Below are 16,991 nucleotides of genomic sequence, written 5' to 3'. Positions count from 1 at the left end.
AGACACTTATTTGATATAGGTTATTAAGACTTTCCTCATACACGAACGTGATCCCAATGGTCCATGTATGTATTTGCTAAACTCACTGCATCATCCTCTCTGGGTTGACAAAAATTCGCCCTCGAATTTGGATCATCATCGGAGTTGGAGCCACGGAAAGGAACAAGATATTTCACATTGAACACATCAGACGTGCGAATATGGCTGGGAAGCTTCAATCTGTAAGCATTCAGATTAATCTTCTCAAGAATTTCCACAGGTCCAATTTTGCGAGCAGCTAATTTGTTATATTCACCAACAGGAAAACGATCCTTGGTAAGAATGGCCCAAACAAAATCTCCAACATTAAACTCCATAAAACGACGCTTCTTATCAGCATCATGTTTATACTTGCTAGTAGCGTCCACCAAGCGCTGTTGTGTTGTGCGATGGACATTTTGGAGTTGTGAAATCAAATCTTCAGCCTTGCCATGAACTCTCTTTAAATCAGCAACAGGGGCTAAATCAATTGGAGCTCGGGGATTGTAGCCATAATTGACAAGAAATGGACTAAAGCCAGTGCTGCAATTAACTGAGCGGTTAAAAGCAAATTCTGCTTGATATAATTTCTTATCCCAAGACTTTAGATGTTCACCCACCAAACTTCGTAATAAATTACCCAAAGATCGATTCACGACTTCGGTTTGTCCATCGGTTTGTGGATGGTAAGCGCTGCTGAAATCAAGTTTGGTGTTAGATAGACGCCACCAACAACGCCAAAAATGACTAAGGAAGCGGGTATCTCTGTCTGACACAATGGACAAAGGCAGCCCATGAAGACGATAAACTTCTCGAAAAAATAGTTGAGCAACATTGATGGCATCAGTAGTCTTCTTGCAAGCCAAAAAATGGACCATCTTGGAAAATCTATCTACAACAACAAAAATGGAATCATTTCCACGTTGGGTGCGTGGCAAACCAAGGACAAAGTCCATACTAATGTTAGTCCATGGTTGACTTGGAACAGGAAGTGGCATATAAAGGCCAGCATTCGAAGCGACACCTTTGGAAATTTGACAAATACGACAACCTTCCACAAATTTGGTGATTTCTTTCCGCATGGAAGGCCAAAAGTAAGTATTCATCACAAGCTGCAAGGTCTTGTCACGACCCAAATGACCTTCATTATGCAATTCTCGAATAATTTTCAAGCGTAGGCTACTAGCAGGAACACACAATTTATTTCCTTTAAATAGGAAACCATCATGCAAAACAAAATCTGTATGCTTTCCAATACCAACATCAGGAAGTATTGGTCCAAAATATGGATCAGATGACAACAATTCACGAAATGAATCAAAACCAAGTACCTCATTTCGCATAGAAACCAAGAGTGTTGAACGACGGCTCAAGGCATCGGCAACCTTGTTTAAAGATCCTGATTTATGCTTGATAACAAAGGTAAACTGTTGAATAAAAGCAGCCCACCTTGCATGCTTAGAGGAGAGCTTGTCTTGGCTGTTAATATGTTTCAAAGCATCATGGTCAGAATAAAGAACAGACTCACTGTAGGCAAGATAAGAACTCCAATGCTTAAGTGCTCGAACTATGGCATAAAACTCAATGTCATAAGTGGAGTAATTTGACTTAGAACCACTCAGCTTTTCACTAAAAAATGAAACAGGCCTTCCTTCTTGGCTAAGTACAGCACATATGCCAATTTTGGAAGCATCACAATGTAACTCAAATGGTTGAGTGAAATCTGGCAGGATAAGGATGGGAGCTGAAGTTATTTTCTGCTTGACTTGTTGAAAAGCTTCCGTTGCAACTTCAGTCCATAGAAAATGTCCGGCCTTCATGCAATCTGTTATTGGCGCCGTAAGAATGCTGAAATTAGGAATAAAGCGGCGATAGAAGGACACCAGCCCATGAAAGCTACGCACTTCATGAATATTCCTTGGGATTGGCCAATTTAAAATAGCTTCAACCTTGGACTCATCAACTGAAATTCCATCCTCAGACACCACATATCCAAGGAAAATAACACGGTCTGTCATGAACACGCATTTATTCATGGCTGCAAAAAAATTTTCCCTGTGCAAGACTTTCAGAACTTCTTGCAAGTGCTGAACATGCATATTGTGGTTAGCACTATAAATTAATATATCATCAAAGTAAACCACTAAGAACTTGCCAATAAAAGGACGAAAAATTTCATTCATCACACGCATAAAAGTGCTTGGTGCATTAGAGAGCCCAAAAGGCATTACCAACCACTCGTATAGGCCATCACGAGTTTTAAACGCCGTCTTCCACTCATCACCAGGCCGTATACGGATTTGGTGATACCCACTTTTCAAATCCAATTTCGAAAAGATTGTTGCTCCACTCAATTGGTCCAAAAGATCATCCAACCACGGAATAGGAAATCATGTAGCGGATTTGTAATCTTGTTAATTGCACGGCTATCCACACACATCCTCCATGTGCTATCTTTTTTTGGTGTGAGTAAGGCGGGTACTACACAAGGGCTAAGACTTTCCCGAATGTGTCCCTTGTATAGAAGCTCTTCCACTTGGCGACGAAGTTCTTCATGTTCTTTGGGACTCATGCGATAATGTGGTCGATTGGGCAAAGTCGAACCAGGCACTATGTCAATTTGGTGCTGTATTTCTCGAAGTGGAGGTAAACCACTGGGAAGCTCACTTGGAAATATATCTTGGAACTCTGCAATCAGACCTTGGGCTGCTTCTGGGATGCCATGTTGTTTTTCACATTCTTTTCCAATCAACACATAAACAATCCCTGATTTTTTAATCTCATCACTGAACTGTCTCCTTGTTAATAGAGTATTAGTTTCCATAGTTATTGATGGCTTGGAAACAATCTCCTTATTGGGAAATAAGACAAGTCTGGTCTTGCCAATCAAAAAGCTATATGTATTCTTCTTTCCATCGTGAATTGCACCCCTGTCATATTGCCACGGCCTCCCCAACAAAATATGGCACGCGTCCATAGTGATAACATCACACCACACTTGATCTTGGTATTTAGTACCAATTGAAAAAGAAACTAAACAATGTCTTGAAACACTTAAGTCATTTTCTTTCTTTAACCATGATAATTTGTAAGGATGAGGATGCTTCTCTGTCTCCAATCCCAACTTTTGAACTGCCTCTTCGGCAACTACATTTTCACAGCTACCAGAGTCAATAACAAGTCGACAAACCTTGCCCCTAATTGTGCATGTGGACTGGAAAATATTATTACGAAGCCATGAATCACCATCAACTGCTCGTGGAGTGAGACAAACCCTTCGAACCACTAATAAAGGACCATTATCACCATGAACATGTTCTTCTTCAAAATCGTCATAATGGCTATCAAACTTGGGGTCTTGTTCAATATTATATTGCTCGTCTATTGGTGTGTCTTCACTGTCAATGAATAATCCCTTCCCGTACCGATCTCCCTTCTTGCAGTCAGCCATTCTATGCCCGGGTTCACCATATTTAAAACAGCGTGTTGCAGCTCCACTGGTTCCGCTTAACATGTACGGGTAGGTGGAGGGTTTACTTGGTGGTTTTTCAGTTGGTGCTTGAGAATTGACACTTCAAGACTGAATTGGGGATGAGGTATTCTGGCGATTACTACCACTACCTTGCATTCCTGGCTTTCTATTCATTTGCTTTTCTAATTGCAAAGCTCACTGGTGTGCTTCAGAAACAGAAATAGGATCAAATAAATTCAATGAATCTTGAAATTGAATTCTCATACCTCCAATATAGCGAGATACCAACTGATCTTCAGACTCTCCCAAATCAATGCGGGCAATCAATTGATAGAAGTCTGTTGTGTATTCATCGACAGAGCGAGAACCTTGCCGCAAGTTCTGGAGTTGTTGATACAATGTTCTGGAATAATTGTGTGGAAGGAAGATGGATCGCATATACTTTAGCAATTTTTCCCACGTATCAATTTTCTGCTTTCCCTTTCGGACTCGAGTTTGCTTCAGTTGCTGCCACCACGCAGCCGCTCTGCCTCGAAATCGAGTAGCCACTAAGGGAACCCGCTTGTCTTGTGGCACATCCTTGAAATCCAAAACCTCTTCAACTGCAGCAACCCAATCTAAGAATTCTTCTGGCTGCAAACATCCTTTAAATTCTGGAATTTCGAGTTTGAAACCTGACTCCCATCGTTCATGATCTCGTAGAGGGACATGTCTTCTCTGTCTATGATTCCCAAATGGATTTTCAATTTCTTCACTTTCATAATGTTCTTCCTCATCTTCATGACGACTTTGAGATCGATTCTCGATATTCAGTGCAGCAATCTGTTCTGCGATCATGTCAAACCGCTCCTCAAATTGCTGGATTCATTCCTCTAAACGTGCGTACCTTACATCCTCAGATTTTGTCGCCCACCGTGGCCTCCGCCTCTTGGAGCCATAGAGCTAGACTCTCTTTCTTTTTTCTTTTTCTTTTTTTTTTGGGCACCAGGATTTCGAAGTGCAAGCTAAAAGCCCGCTCTGATACCAACTGATGCAGCTGAACAAGAACAAAATATATAGTTTTAACTCCGTTGATTCTAAGAATGCCCGGAACTAAACTCTAATCTGTTAATTCTGAGAATACCCAGGAAAAGAGTAAAGAGATGAGAGAAAAATCTCAATCTTCATTCAATAACAAACATCAATCCCTTTCTTACAATTTCATGCATTATTTATAGATGTCTCTCAATCAAGATGAGATAACTCCTCATAACTCACAAGGATGAAAAGACTCTTCATAACTTTATTCATGAACCTACATAACTCCCACATACGAAGAGACACTTATTTGAGACACTTATTTGATATAGGTTATTAAGACTTTCCTCATACACGAACGTGATCCCAATGGTTCATGTATGTATTTGCTAAACTCACTGCATCAGTATTGCTTCAATTGGTTTTTTTTTAAAACAATCATGTTGAGTTTTTGAAATTAAATGTGGGTGTTGATGGCTTTGTGAGTTGGAATTAGGGTAGTGGCTAGTGGAATTGGATGAAATTTCGGGGAGGAGGAAAGGAAGAAAGAGAGAGAGAAAGCCGTGGGAGTGACGGGTTGATTTTTATTAAAATTCTTTTATTTTTTGTATTTTATATTTAATGTTATTTTATTTTCAGTATCTGGTTATTTTTAATGTAAAAATTGACCAATTTGCCCTCATATTTAACGGCAAATTGGATGAAATGTTGACGATTTAGAAGGTAGGGGGAAATTAGCGAAAAATAAAAGTTCATATCCTTAATTTTCTATATATAAAAAAAAAGAAAGTAAATTTAAGTTTTAGCAAAAAAAAAAATTTCACTTTTGGAAAAAGCAAAAGCTTTTTCAAAAAGACATAACAATCTCTCAACTTTCAAATCAAAGACATGCAAATGTAAAGGATTCCTTAGGAAATCCAAAAATAAATAAGGGCAATTTTGTCCATTTTGGCTTCTTTTACAAAATTTCTCTCTCCTTTGTGTTTTTCCAAAGTCTTCCTGAAAAAAAAAAAAAAAAGGAATATGGGGTAAATCGTTAAGTACAAGTTCATGGGGCAAATCAACAGTTAACCCTTAACTTAAATACTTATTGGAGAATCTTCCACTATATAATATAAGTGGACCCCATCTTCTATTATATATGTGGTGGGCTCCTTAAGTTGTTGGGCTCAAATTGTTTACCACTTGTGTTAGGATAGTTAGGGATTTTCCTTGATGGTTGGGAAACCCTAACTTAACACAATATATATAGTTTGAGTTAATCATTTTATTAGTCTCTAAATTTAGACCCGATTTGCATTTGAGTAGCTCAATTTCCAAAATGATTCCCGTGATCCTTTAACTTTAGTTTCATTAGAATAAATGGTCATGCCGTCAATTTTGTTAACTTTTCTATTAAGTGCAGGGGCAAAATAGTATTTTTGTATCAAAATTGATTAAAATATGAATAAAAAATTAATAAAATTAAAATCAAACTCTCTCTCTCTCTCCCCCCTCTATCTCGATATTTACTCCCCCAAACTTTATTTATTTATTTTTTGTTGGTTTTTTATTTGATTTTCTTTTATTTTTATTTTAAAGATATGATTTTATTTATTTATTTTTTTGGTTTTAATATAAAATACCATTTTACTCCTGCATTTAACAGAAAAAGTTAACAAAATTGACAACAAGACATTTGTCCAAACAAAACTAAAGTTAAAAGACCACGGGAACCATTTTGAAAATTGAGGTACTCAAATGCAAATCGGGTCAAAATTCAGGAACTAATAAAACGATTAACCCTATATAGTTTTGTTCTCTCACTAGCAACCGCAATGTCTATGTTATACCCATCATAGCTCTGGAAATATTTAATATTGAGGAAGATCATACTATTGCTGCTGGTTATTCAGTATATGGTTACTTATGATGTTATGGATTCTTGTATTGACTTGCACAACTCTCTTAAATTTTTCTTTAGGCCATCTCTCAAAGCAAGTTTTTTGCATTAATTTAAACATTTGTGTCGCCCACTTTGCTAGCACCAGCCAGAAGAACACCATCATTTTCATCATCACGAATTACAAACCTAGAAGCAGCTGAAGACATATCTATGACAAACCCATCAAAATTCAGCTTGACATACGAAGGCTTAGGAGGCAGACACTTTTTGATATCAGTACTTCAAGCTCTCCTTGCCTTCATTGAATGACTAGCAGTACATAAATGATCATAAGTACCGGAAGCAACTGAAAGAAAGTTTTGCAGAATGAAGATGTAATTGGCAAAATATGAAGTTGCTACAAGCCTTCCAAATTTGCCAACAAAGGACTAAAACTTTGGTCAAAACATCAGCATTTGAAATTCCCAAAGTAGAGGAAGAGCAAGTTGCAAGCCAATTAATAAAAAGGGAGTTTCACTAAAACACCCAAAATGGGAGTTGAAATTATAAAAAAACCCAAGCACTATTTAAACATATAAACACACCCAAAACCCATCATTACACACACTCAAAACTCATTTATAAACACACCCAAAAAGTTGACTTTGGGGTTGATTTTGGGTGTGTTTCTATGTTTAAATAGTACTTGGGTTTTTTTATAAATACATGTCTAGGATTGAGTTTATTTATAAATTTGTATAATAAAAAATCATTAAATCCCACCGAAAAAGGACAATGATTAACGGCACAATTACATATAGAAATAGCAAAAGGACAATTCGTAAACAGACACTTTATTGATTCGGCATCATGTTAACAAATATTACAAATATGGATTATTCGGGATTTCAAGATAGAGTGGGCTAAATTTTCCTAATGTAAAAACCTACTAAAAAGATAGAAAACTCAACAGTATAAATGAATCATTTATAACAAAAAAAATACACTTAGCCATGAGTGAAACATTCACTTCAACTGAACAAAAAACTTCATTATTTATGAGTGTTAAGAAGTTTTTTTTTGTTTTTTTTTTTTTTTGGGGGATAAGCCCAACGCATGTTCAACCTAGGAATTGAATTGGGGTTTGAGCTTTGGCATCCCTAATGCCAAAAGGAGAAGAAACAAAAATATTTTGACTTGAATGGGTTGTTCGGTAGAAGAGAGAGAATAGGTTAGAAAAGGGTATAATTGAGTTTTGCTTTTGAAAATATATTTTAACTAGAGTGGGTTGTTCGGTAGAAGGGTATAATTGAGTTTTGATTTATTTTGACTTGGTGATGTTGTGTGCTATATGTATTTTGGGCTTAAAAAAATTAAAAATCGCATGGACTATGGTTCGTCGCTAATTACAAATAAATCGGGCTTATTGATCACTTATATTTTTTTAATCTCAATGATTAGATCTCCGGAGTGTATGTATCTCATCTTTGAAGTCAACTTGTTATTTGAAGAATTTTTTTTTTATGACATTAGCAATTTGAACAAAAAAGAAATCAGATATATAAGTTTTATGAAAACAATTTAAAACTTCAAAGAGGTTTAGTATAGTTTTCAAAACGTTAATAAATTTTACGAAAATACCAAAAACCTCACGAGATGTAATGGAAATACATCTTTCAGATATCCCTTGAATTTTCCTCCCCCTGTTCTTTTCTTCCTGCTAGCATTCCCTCTGTATTTTAAAACTCTTTCCCGCTGACCACACTGAAACGTATGCCGAAATTTTCTCCAATCTTGTCCGCTTTCTCAACAAGCATTTTTCGACCTGTCAACGCAACGCTACTGCTACACCACAGAGTCGTCTTCCACATGCATCGAATTTACCAAATTAGACTCTGCATCTCCACCCACAAAACATGCACCTCTTATCCCACCAAACCCAAATCTGACCAGAGGCAGTTCCGTACTTTCAACAAAAGTCCACGTCACTCCGCCCGCCTTATAAATACCGTCACTAAATTTCACAATCTTCTTCGCTGCTCTTTATGTTGTTTCAGTCTGAGCTCGCAAGCCATTTCCGATTGACAATTTCCCGAGAAAATCACATTTTCCGGTAAAGTATTATCTCGGAAAATCTTCAATTTTCTGAGAATTTGCATTCTAATTTCTGTTTGTCTTTGATTTTGACCCTTTTTTTTTGTGTTTTCTTTTTATTGGATGGTAAGGAAGAAGGTCAGCAAGCTCGCGAAGCTTGAGAAATTCGGAAATGGCTCCTCCGATCCTTTCCTTGGTTCTGCCCTCCGAGACTGGTCGAGTTCTGAGTATTCAATCTCATACAGTCCAGGTATTGGCGGTTTTGTTTGTGTTTGGTCACTGAGAAAACTGAAGGAAAAAAAAATGCCAAACTTGAATCTTAAATTTCCTCTAAAAGTTAAAATATTGAATGTATCCTTTCTGTATGAATGAATTCCAGTATTGAATTTGATATATCGCATGTGATTTTTTATGGCATTAATGGTATTTGTGTGATAATGGAATGATAAATTGTGTGCTTATTTGACTGGTACTTCAAGGTAAAGTTAGTGAAAACAAATACACATTTTGTGTGTGTGCGAAACTTATTTAGGATTTGTATGGCATATTAGATTGTGATGAACTATGGATAATATGTCTACCCCAAATTGGAGTTGTTGGATTTCTCATAAGTAAGCAAAAATACGTTATACGGTCTGTCCCGTGTTCTAAATAGCTTACTAGATTTTGAGGTAGATAAAAGTCCAACAACAAGGTTTCAAGAGAAGAACCAAAACTGCCATAAACTCTTATTCTCATATCAAACTTTCATACTACTTGATACAACTGAAGAAACACAGGCCCTCCTCCTAATATTCATCCCCCAAATTTAATGCTAATATGTGAACCTAAATTACAATTAATCCATCTTTATCTCTTCGACTCTCAATTCATTTAACCACATTCTAAATGTAATTACTTATCTACTCAATTAAGGAAACGTCTATATTACTCTCAACAGATTTGCTGTGTTTTTTGAATTGGCCTTTAGTCCATATGAAAGCTATGGTATGTGACGTATAAATTATTGCGCTAGTACCTATATTTTTGAACGGATATGCGCCATTATTAGACCTAACATCCATATATTTTCTCTTTGTTGTGATTTTCTTGGAAGGGACATGACATTACCTCATTTCCCTTCTTTTGCTAATGATACAGGCAACTTGTCTGTTTCATGCCACCAAGTTCTGCCCTTGACATGTCCTGAAATATAATGATTACGTGATTCCAAATTCCAAATTTGTCTGTATTGTGTCCCTTCCCTTATTTTCTCACCTTCCTTGAAGTGTATGAGCCATAATTGCCTGCCCTGTGCATCTTTCCTGATCCTAATTTAAGTTGGGCCTTATTGTTTTCATAAGTAAATATGAATATGATTTGAGAGTGGGTCAGGGATATCTACCTGTACTTTGTAGATTATGTTTTAACCTTACATCATTCCTGGTCTTTTACTTTTGGTTAGGGATATGTGGGGAATAAGTCGGCTGTATTTCCCTTGCAACTATTAGGCTATGATGTGGATCCAATTAATTCAGTCCAGTTCTCAAACCACACAGGCAAGCTGCTTCTACTTCATTCAAACAGTCTCAGAATTTTGAGGCCTGATATGTGGCGTGATGCCATCTGTGAACCTGTATAAAGTCAAGCATGATGTCTTAGTTTTAATGGAGGTAACATCCTGATTCAATATACCTGAAAACATTTGCAGGATACCCAACTTTTAAGGGTCAAGTTTTGAATGGACAACAGCTATGGGAATTGATAGAAGGCCTTGAAGAAAATGATTTATTATACTACACTCATTTATTAACAGGTATATTAAATTATTCATGGATTGGTTTTGAAGATCTGGTCCTGTATAACATGGTAACTATTAAGTGAATGTTATTCTGACTTTTTGCCATTGGAAGAAACAAAGAAGAGAGAAAAAATAAAGAAGGGTAAAGCCGAATGCTTAGGAATAGGACTGGTGGTTGCAATGTTGGTGTTAAGCAAATCAATAGATCTATGCATGAATATAGTACGATCTGGACCTATATAACACAGATTAAAATTACATAAAACACGCTTTCCAAAAGTCTGAAAGAAATCATTCTTATAGATATTAATGAAATAAAGCAGCCAATAATTCCTTTTATACCTTTCTATTGTCACCAGTTCACTTAGCCTCATTCTTTCTTTGGTTCTTTGATTTTTTTGGTTGTATTTTTAGAAGAAAAAAATTGATGCCATTCTCATGAAGTTAATCAGATTCAACTTCTCTGTCCTGTCTTTTCTTTTCCCCCATCTTCTGCGTTATAATATGCTTTGGAGACTTCAAAACAGTTATTGGTGTGATTTCCTTGTTTGGGAGGGCTTATACAATTGTTCTGACCTCTGAGTTGATGATGGAAAGAGGTTACATTTTATTTAAAACACTTCTATAAAATAAAATAAAAACTTTAAATTGGGGAAAGCGTCGTAAAATCTTTGATATCTTCTTATAGTACTACCTTTACTTTCCTTTGAAGTGTATATGGCTTTGATCTAGTTGATTTTTGTGCAGGTTATATTGGTTCAGTTTCGTTTTTGAGCACTGTATTGGAGGTTGTCAATAAACTTCGCTCTGTAAACCCAAAACTTAAATATGGTGAGTGGATCATGAATATTTCAGAAGTCCTTGCCATCATCAAATATGTATACTAATCCTTTGTATAGCTGCGGTATTTTTATTTTGTTGGGGCACCTGAAAATGTTAATCTAACTTACTAGCGCTTCTCCTTCACACTTTCGTTGTTGTATCTGTTTGGTTAACTTGATACATATGGATTATTATTTGCTTTGCTTGGTCGTACGTGTTATAAGATGCAAGAATGCAAAATAACTTGTGCATGGCCATATGTTTTAATCAGAACATTGCTAAAATAGTAAAAATTCAGGATTCTGTTGTAACTGGTATATGTTGCTAGACCGAAAATGTAATTTTTTTTAATGGGGCCATAAAGATAAATTCTTCTTGCTGACTTTGATAAGATTATTTAAGTCAATTTACTAGTGAATTTTGAGATCTTGCAAACTTATCGTCAAGAGTTTAGGGACATAATAGGAATATATTTGGAAAGCAGAGTTGTGGAACATATGGCATAGAGTAAGCCCTTTTTGTTCTTTCACTCATGAGTGGATGCCTTGCAATCTGTCATTATCAATTTGAGTATGAGGGCAACAGTTGAATTCTGCAGATTTGTGGCTCCATGGAATGTGATTGTTCATCTTCTTCTCTATAGAAAAGAATAAACTAATGTATTTTTGGGTCGTATGCATTTTTCATCTTTGTTATGATATAATTCTTGCTATCCTTTCCTTGCCCAGTCTGTGATCCAGTGATGGGTGATGAAGGAAAGCTCTATGTCCCTCCAGAATTGGTATCAGTATATCGAGAGAAGGTAAGCAATATGACTTGTCTATGGGTGCATCATAGAAGCATATCTATCATATTCTTTGCATATACAAGGGTGGAGAAGATTTTTAATTATTAGCATGTTAGTAGTTTGACAACTGCTTAAACTTGAATTTATGTCAAACCAACATCTGTATGTTTGTGTTAGATACAAATCGACTTTCCTAAGAATTTAATCTTGAATTTTTTCCTTTCCTGTAATTTTCTTGATACAAAAAGTATTGACGTTGATATAGTAGCTTGATAATGAAATTGATTTAATAGCTATTTTCTGGTAATGCATTTTATATAAGGTTGTCCCAGTAGCTTCAATGTTGACTCCCAACCAGTTTGAAGCAGAACTCTTGACTAACTTGAGGTAATTTCTTATGCCACAGTATAATGATAATCAACATTGCCCCTTGTAGTTAAACAGCATCTGGTTTTTCTTGTGGTGCATTTGTTTTTTTCCCATTTAGGGCCAATAAATGAAACTTTAGACAAGTAAAAGTTAAAAACCTTACTTCTGAGTCCTTTTTATCAATAACAGGTGAAATCTTATGCTGTAACAGGATTGAGTCTGAAAAGGATGGTCGTGAAGCTTGTAACATTCTTCATGCTGCTGGACCTCCAATGGTACTATTATTTAGTAATGTTTTTAATTTTTTTATATTTCACTGTACAGGTCCTGAAATGCTTGCATTCATGTTAATATGACAGATTTTGTTATGGTCTTGTTTTGTTTCTCTCCCTAATCCTTGCATCCTGAAAAATTATCATTGATTCATTGGTTATGTTTTCATTTTGGGATTTTGGGATTTTGGGTTCTAGATGAATTTTTGTATCAATAGTGAGCCACTGTTATTTGGTATCTTATTGAGTTGCAAGTGGCTTAGGTGAATTCTTTTTATTTGTTTAGAGAGAGAGATAAAGAAAATCCAGTGCTGCCACTTAAAGAGGCTTTCTATTTCTGGTTAATACTGGTGTAGAGCATTTATTCAGAATCACAAAGCATGAGTGGGCACATTTGGTATTTCAAATCAAATAATTAAATCTGTTTATGATATAAGAGTTTTGGTATTTCCAAACTAATTCATGTACCTTAGTTAATATAGGGGCCCATACAAACTTTCCTAGTGAATATCAGCTTTGCTTCTCTATTCTCTCCTTTTCTTTGTTGAGTCTTTGTTGTTTTAAATTATCCTTTATCCTTACCCTCTGCATTTTATACGGTAAATCTTTTATAGTTACTTACTGAATATGCACTGTACTGATCCTGATATTCACTTGTTGTGCATCATATTATTTTTTGAATCAAAGTGAAGCTGAATTTGGGGGGATATAGAATTACTTGATTGTGCACTTCTAGTTGATGTTAGATCTGTCTCTGTCCCTGCCTCTCTCTCAGTTTCATATTTTAATGCGTAAATTTGATCTATCTCAGGTTGTGATTACAAGCGTAAATATAGATGGTAATCTTTCCTAATTGGTATTCATTAGAGGGTACTTGCTTGGTGTACATGTGGAAACTTGTTTGTGCGTTTCTATTTAATGTTACATCTGTTTTGCTTGTTGTACACGTGGAAACTTGTTTGTGCGGTTCTATTTATGTTGCTCTCTCTCTCTCTCTCTCTCTCTCTCTCTCTCTCTCTCTCTCTCTCTCTCTCTCTCTCATATTATAATGTTAGTTTGATATATTGTAGGTTGTGCTTACAAGCATAAATATCAATGGTAATCTTTTTCTAATTGGTAGCCATCAAAAGGAAAAGGTGAGTTCTTGTCTACGAATGAAATTACACTTAAGGTTTGGGATTTTTTTAGTTGGGCTTAAAAGTTGGCCATTCCAGTGTTAAAAAAATATGTATATGTTCTTTTAGAATTTTCAAAATGCAGTCACTGTTTTGGGAACTTTTATTGCTGGAATACATTTTACTTGTCAGATTATGCTTCTTATTTGAATGCTTAGTTAGATATGAATTGTTGTGCCCTTTATTATGTATTCTTCCACAGAAAAAAAAAGGAAGTTTGATTCTTTTCTTGTATGCCAAAAGCTTCTAAATGGTCTGTTTTTTGTACAAATTTTTGTGCTGACCTTTAATGATTCCTGCCAAAAGCAAAAACCTTTTATGATTTTTCCCTAATGAAATAAATGTAGACTTTATTATAGTTTATGGCAAGATTTCTTTTGACAATGTGCTTTACACAATTTTTACTTTAATTATGTGATAGGGTCTGTCTCCTGAGCAATTCAAGATTGTGATTCCTAAAATTCCTGCATATTTCACGGTATGAAAATTTCCTCCTAATTTTTATCAGCAAATCTGCATTCATAATTCTACTAGCACACAACGAGGAATATCCTTTACACTGTACTGTTGAATACTGCAATGAACTGATGTTAGAATATATATATATATATATATATATATTGTTTGTTATTTCTATGTCCCTTAATTTTATCTTTTTGCTAGTTTGAACCATTTATGAAGATGTTACTTTATAATTATACAACAGCATATTAGAACATAACCTGCCCTATTAGCCTTGTTTTCTGATCCATGGTTTTTACAGTGTGACTTTCTAATCCTTTAATCGGATTGTATGCAGTCAGTTAAATGTTACCTTTCCAATTAAATATACCCAGTCAACTACTTCATTAATGGACACCTGGATGGCATCTCATTTGAAGAAAAAAAGGATTTCTAAAGTTTGCTGATTTCATGTTTAGAGCATATTGTTAACCATTTTTTTTGAACTCTTAGGAGAAACTCATGTTTTTCTTTGACTTTTCCCATTCTTATTTTACTGGATAAAAATCAGGAGACGTAGTGCCAATTCCCATACTGTATTTATGTTTAAATTAACTCAAGATTTTTGGGGTTTTACTTGGAGAGAAACAGACAGGGAGGGACAATTAATTTATGTGGCCAAAACCAAAAAGACACAAGGGATTCCTTCTTCGTAGTTTATACTGACTTCATGATGGATTTGATTTGCTATCTGACCTTATCTTGTAGGATTGACGACTTAATTATCCTAATTTAATAGCTTTGGATATGTAGTTGGGGACCATTAAACTTGCAAGTTTTACTTTTTATAAGATTCCTTCTTTACTAATTCAAAAATTGGATTTAATGTTGTGATCCACACAATTTTTATTGTTTATCAAATCTCCGGTAAGCAAGTACTCCGTCAAGGTTCTTCTATTCATAATGTAAATATGTATAAAGAAAATACTAATTCTAAACAGTATGGATGGAATAGTTAGAGATACTGGATCAACTTGAAAGTTGAGCTGCATGGTGAGCATAGTTAAAGCATCAAGTTGAATGATTTGATTACCAAAAAGAATCGTATATATGTATATATGCTGGCGTCAATTGATCCTGTTGTTATCTAGTTTATATGGTAAAACCAGTTGTATGATTGACAAATATGTGCATGAACTTGTAGGGAACGGGAGATCTTACAACTGCACTTCTACTTGGGTGGAGCAATGTAATTCCTTTAAACTATGTTTTGGCTTTGATTCAACTCCTGAGCCCTTCTTTCCAATATTGTTCTATAGCTATAAATGGTTGTTCTTTCTACCCAGAAATATCCTGACAACCTGGACAAGGCAGCCGAGCTTGCTGTATCATCCTTGCAGGTATTCCGCCCCTCCCCCACCACTTTTTTTGTTTCTTTAATTGCTAGTGTTCTTTCATATATAAGTATTTCTGAATGATGTAAAGTTCTTTTGAATTCCACCTTGGACTAAGTAGGAGTACAAAACATATAAAGGACATATCAACATACAAAGAGCATAACAGCATTATGGTCTATTTTCTGAATACTATTTTTGTATAGTGTTTGTTAAAGAAGAGTCACGATATATTTATAAAAACATTTTAGTGGAAATTATTTATTCTATGATGTGTCATCACGTGTCCTGCTGGCTGCTACTAGGTATTGTGTTACACGCGACATATACACGGTAGTTGTAAGTGATATGCCTGATAAGCTAGATAAATAGATGCCTCATGGAAATTAACAATTCTCAGAAAGAAAGAAAAAAAATATATATTCCGCAAGTGATAGGACCCAGCTTTCTCAACCTTAACTCTATGCTTATACAGGAAACCAATCTTGATATTATTGTAACAAAATCCAAAATACAAGCCGTCTTGCTTTGCACAACTAATCAGTAAACTAAGACTTAGTTAAACCAACTCACTGAATAATTCTCCACTAATAACCAATATATCTAACAACATGACGCGTGTGCCACTAATAACATGCCAACTTATAGGACTCTATCAGCATGAGTAGCAATTTTTCTTTTGTGAAGTTACCTGAACTTGGTCATTATTTAATTTGATTTACCCTAGTAAGGATCAAGTTTTGGAGGCCTGTGGGTGAATACAACTAGAATATAAATGATAGTTGCAGGCCCTGCTGGTTAATAGTTTATACAATCTGGATGTATTTCCCTTGCTTATTCCAACTGGTGGCAAAAGAAACTTTTACACGAATTTATTGTCTCTGGTTTAACCTTATCACCGATCCCCTTATGTGAGCCATGGTTGGCTGATTCTGTGTTTACAATCAATACTTACAGGCCCTGCTACGGAGGACAATTAACGACTACAAAAGTGCCGGCCATGATCCCAAGTCAACCAGTTTAGAGATTCGATTAATCCAAAGTCAGAACGACATTCGTAACCCCGAAATTAAATTCAGAGCTGAAAGATACACTTAAAATGGTTGATATGTACGGGACATGGTATATGTAATTTACCATGATCGTTTGAAAGCTGTTAACCAATGCTATCACCATGAAAGTTGGATACATTTTCTTTTCTTTCGAAATATGTACATGGACATAGGCAGAAGCCAACTGACAGATGCTCATTTTTTTTGTTCCATACTCGTTAGGGCTTCTGGTTTTGATACTTTTGGTGGGGCAACAATTTGGACAAATTTACTGCTCTTGGGGTATCCGTATTAAGGATTGTTATTATTTTTTTTAGGGCGGGAAAAAAAAATGCCAGTCAGTTGAAGTGAAAAGTAAACTCCACGTTTAAGTGACTTTTGACGCACAAACATGTAGATTTTATTAACATGAAATTTACATATTTAAGTGGATT

General features: G+C 35.5%; 1 protein-coding gene across 3 annotated transcripts; it reads left to right on the top strand.

Annotated features, from left to right (window-relative positions):
• Positions 1–8,302: 8,302 nt before the first annotated feature.
• SOS4 (pfkB-like carbohydrate kinase family protein) lies at positions 8,303–16,771 on the top strand. Of its 3 annotated transcripts, none has more exons than XM_008231013.2 (13): positions 8,307–8,484; positions 8,601–8,715; positions 9,910–10,003; positions 10,156–10,260; positions 10,993–11,076; positions 11,796–11,869; positions 12,177–12,241; positions 12,435–12,498; positions 13,566–13,631; positions 14,092–14,148; positions 15,316–15,360; positions 15,458–15,511; positions 16,463–16,771. In XM_008231013.2, the coding sequence occupies exons 1-13, from the start codon at positions 8,417–8,419 to the stop codon at positions 16,601–16,603; spliced, it is 1,032 nt and encodes a 343-aa protein (XP_008229235.2). In that variant the 5' UTR covers positions 8,307–8,416; the 3' UTR covers positions 16,604–16,771. The 3 variants fall into 3 exon arrangements, with proteins under 3 accessions (XP_088907127.1, XP_008229235.2, XP_008229236.2); XM_008231014.3 differs by having other exon boundaries at positions 8,345–8,484; positions 8,597–8,715; XM_089051001.1 differs by lacking the exon at positions 13,566–13,631 and having other exon boundaries at positions 8,303–8,484.
• Positions 16,772–16,991: the final 220 nt, after the last annotated feature.

Source organism: Prunus mume, linkage group LG4 (assembly GCF_029339155.1).
Source record: "Prunus mume cultivar Tortuosa linkage group LG4, ASM2933915v1, whole genome shotgun sequence".
NCBI classification, from domain to species: Eukaryota; Viridiplantae; Streptophyta; class Magnoliopsida; order Rosales; family Rosaceae; genus Prunus; species Prunus mume.
The sequence above is the reverse complement of the archived record's forward strand: the minus strand, read 5'-3'. Positions and strand labels throughout refer to the sequence as shown.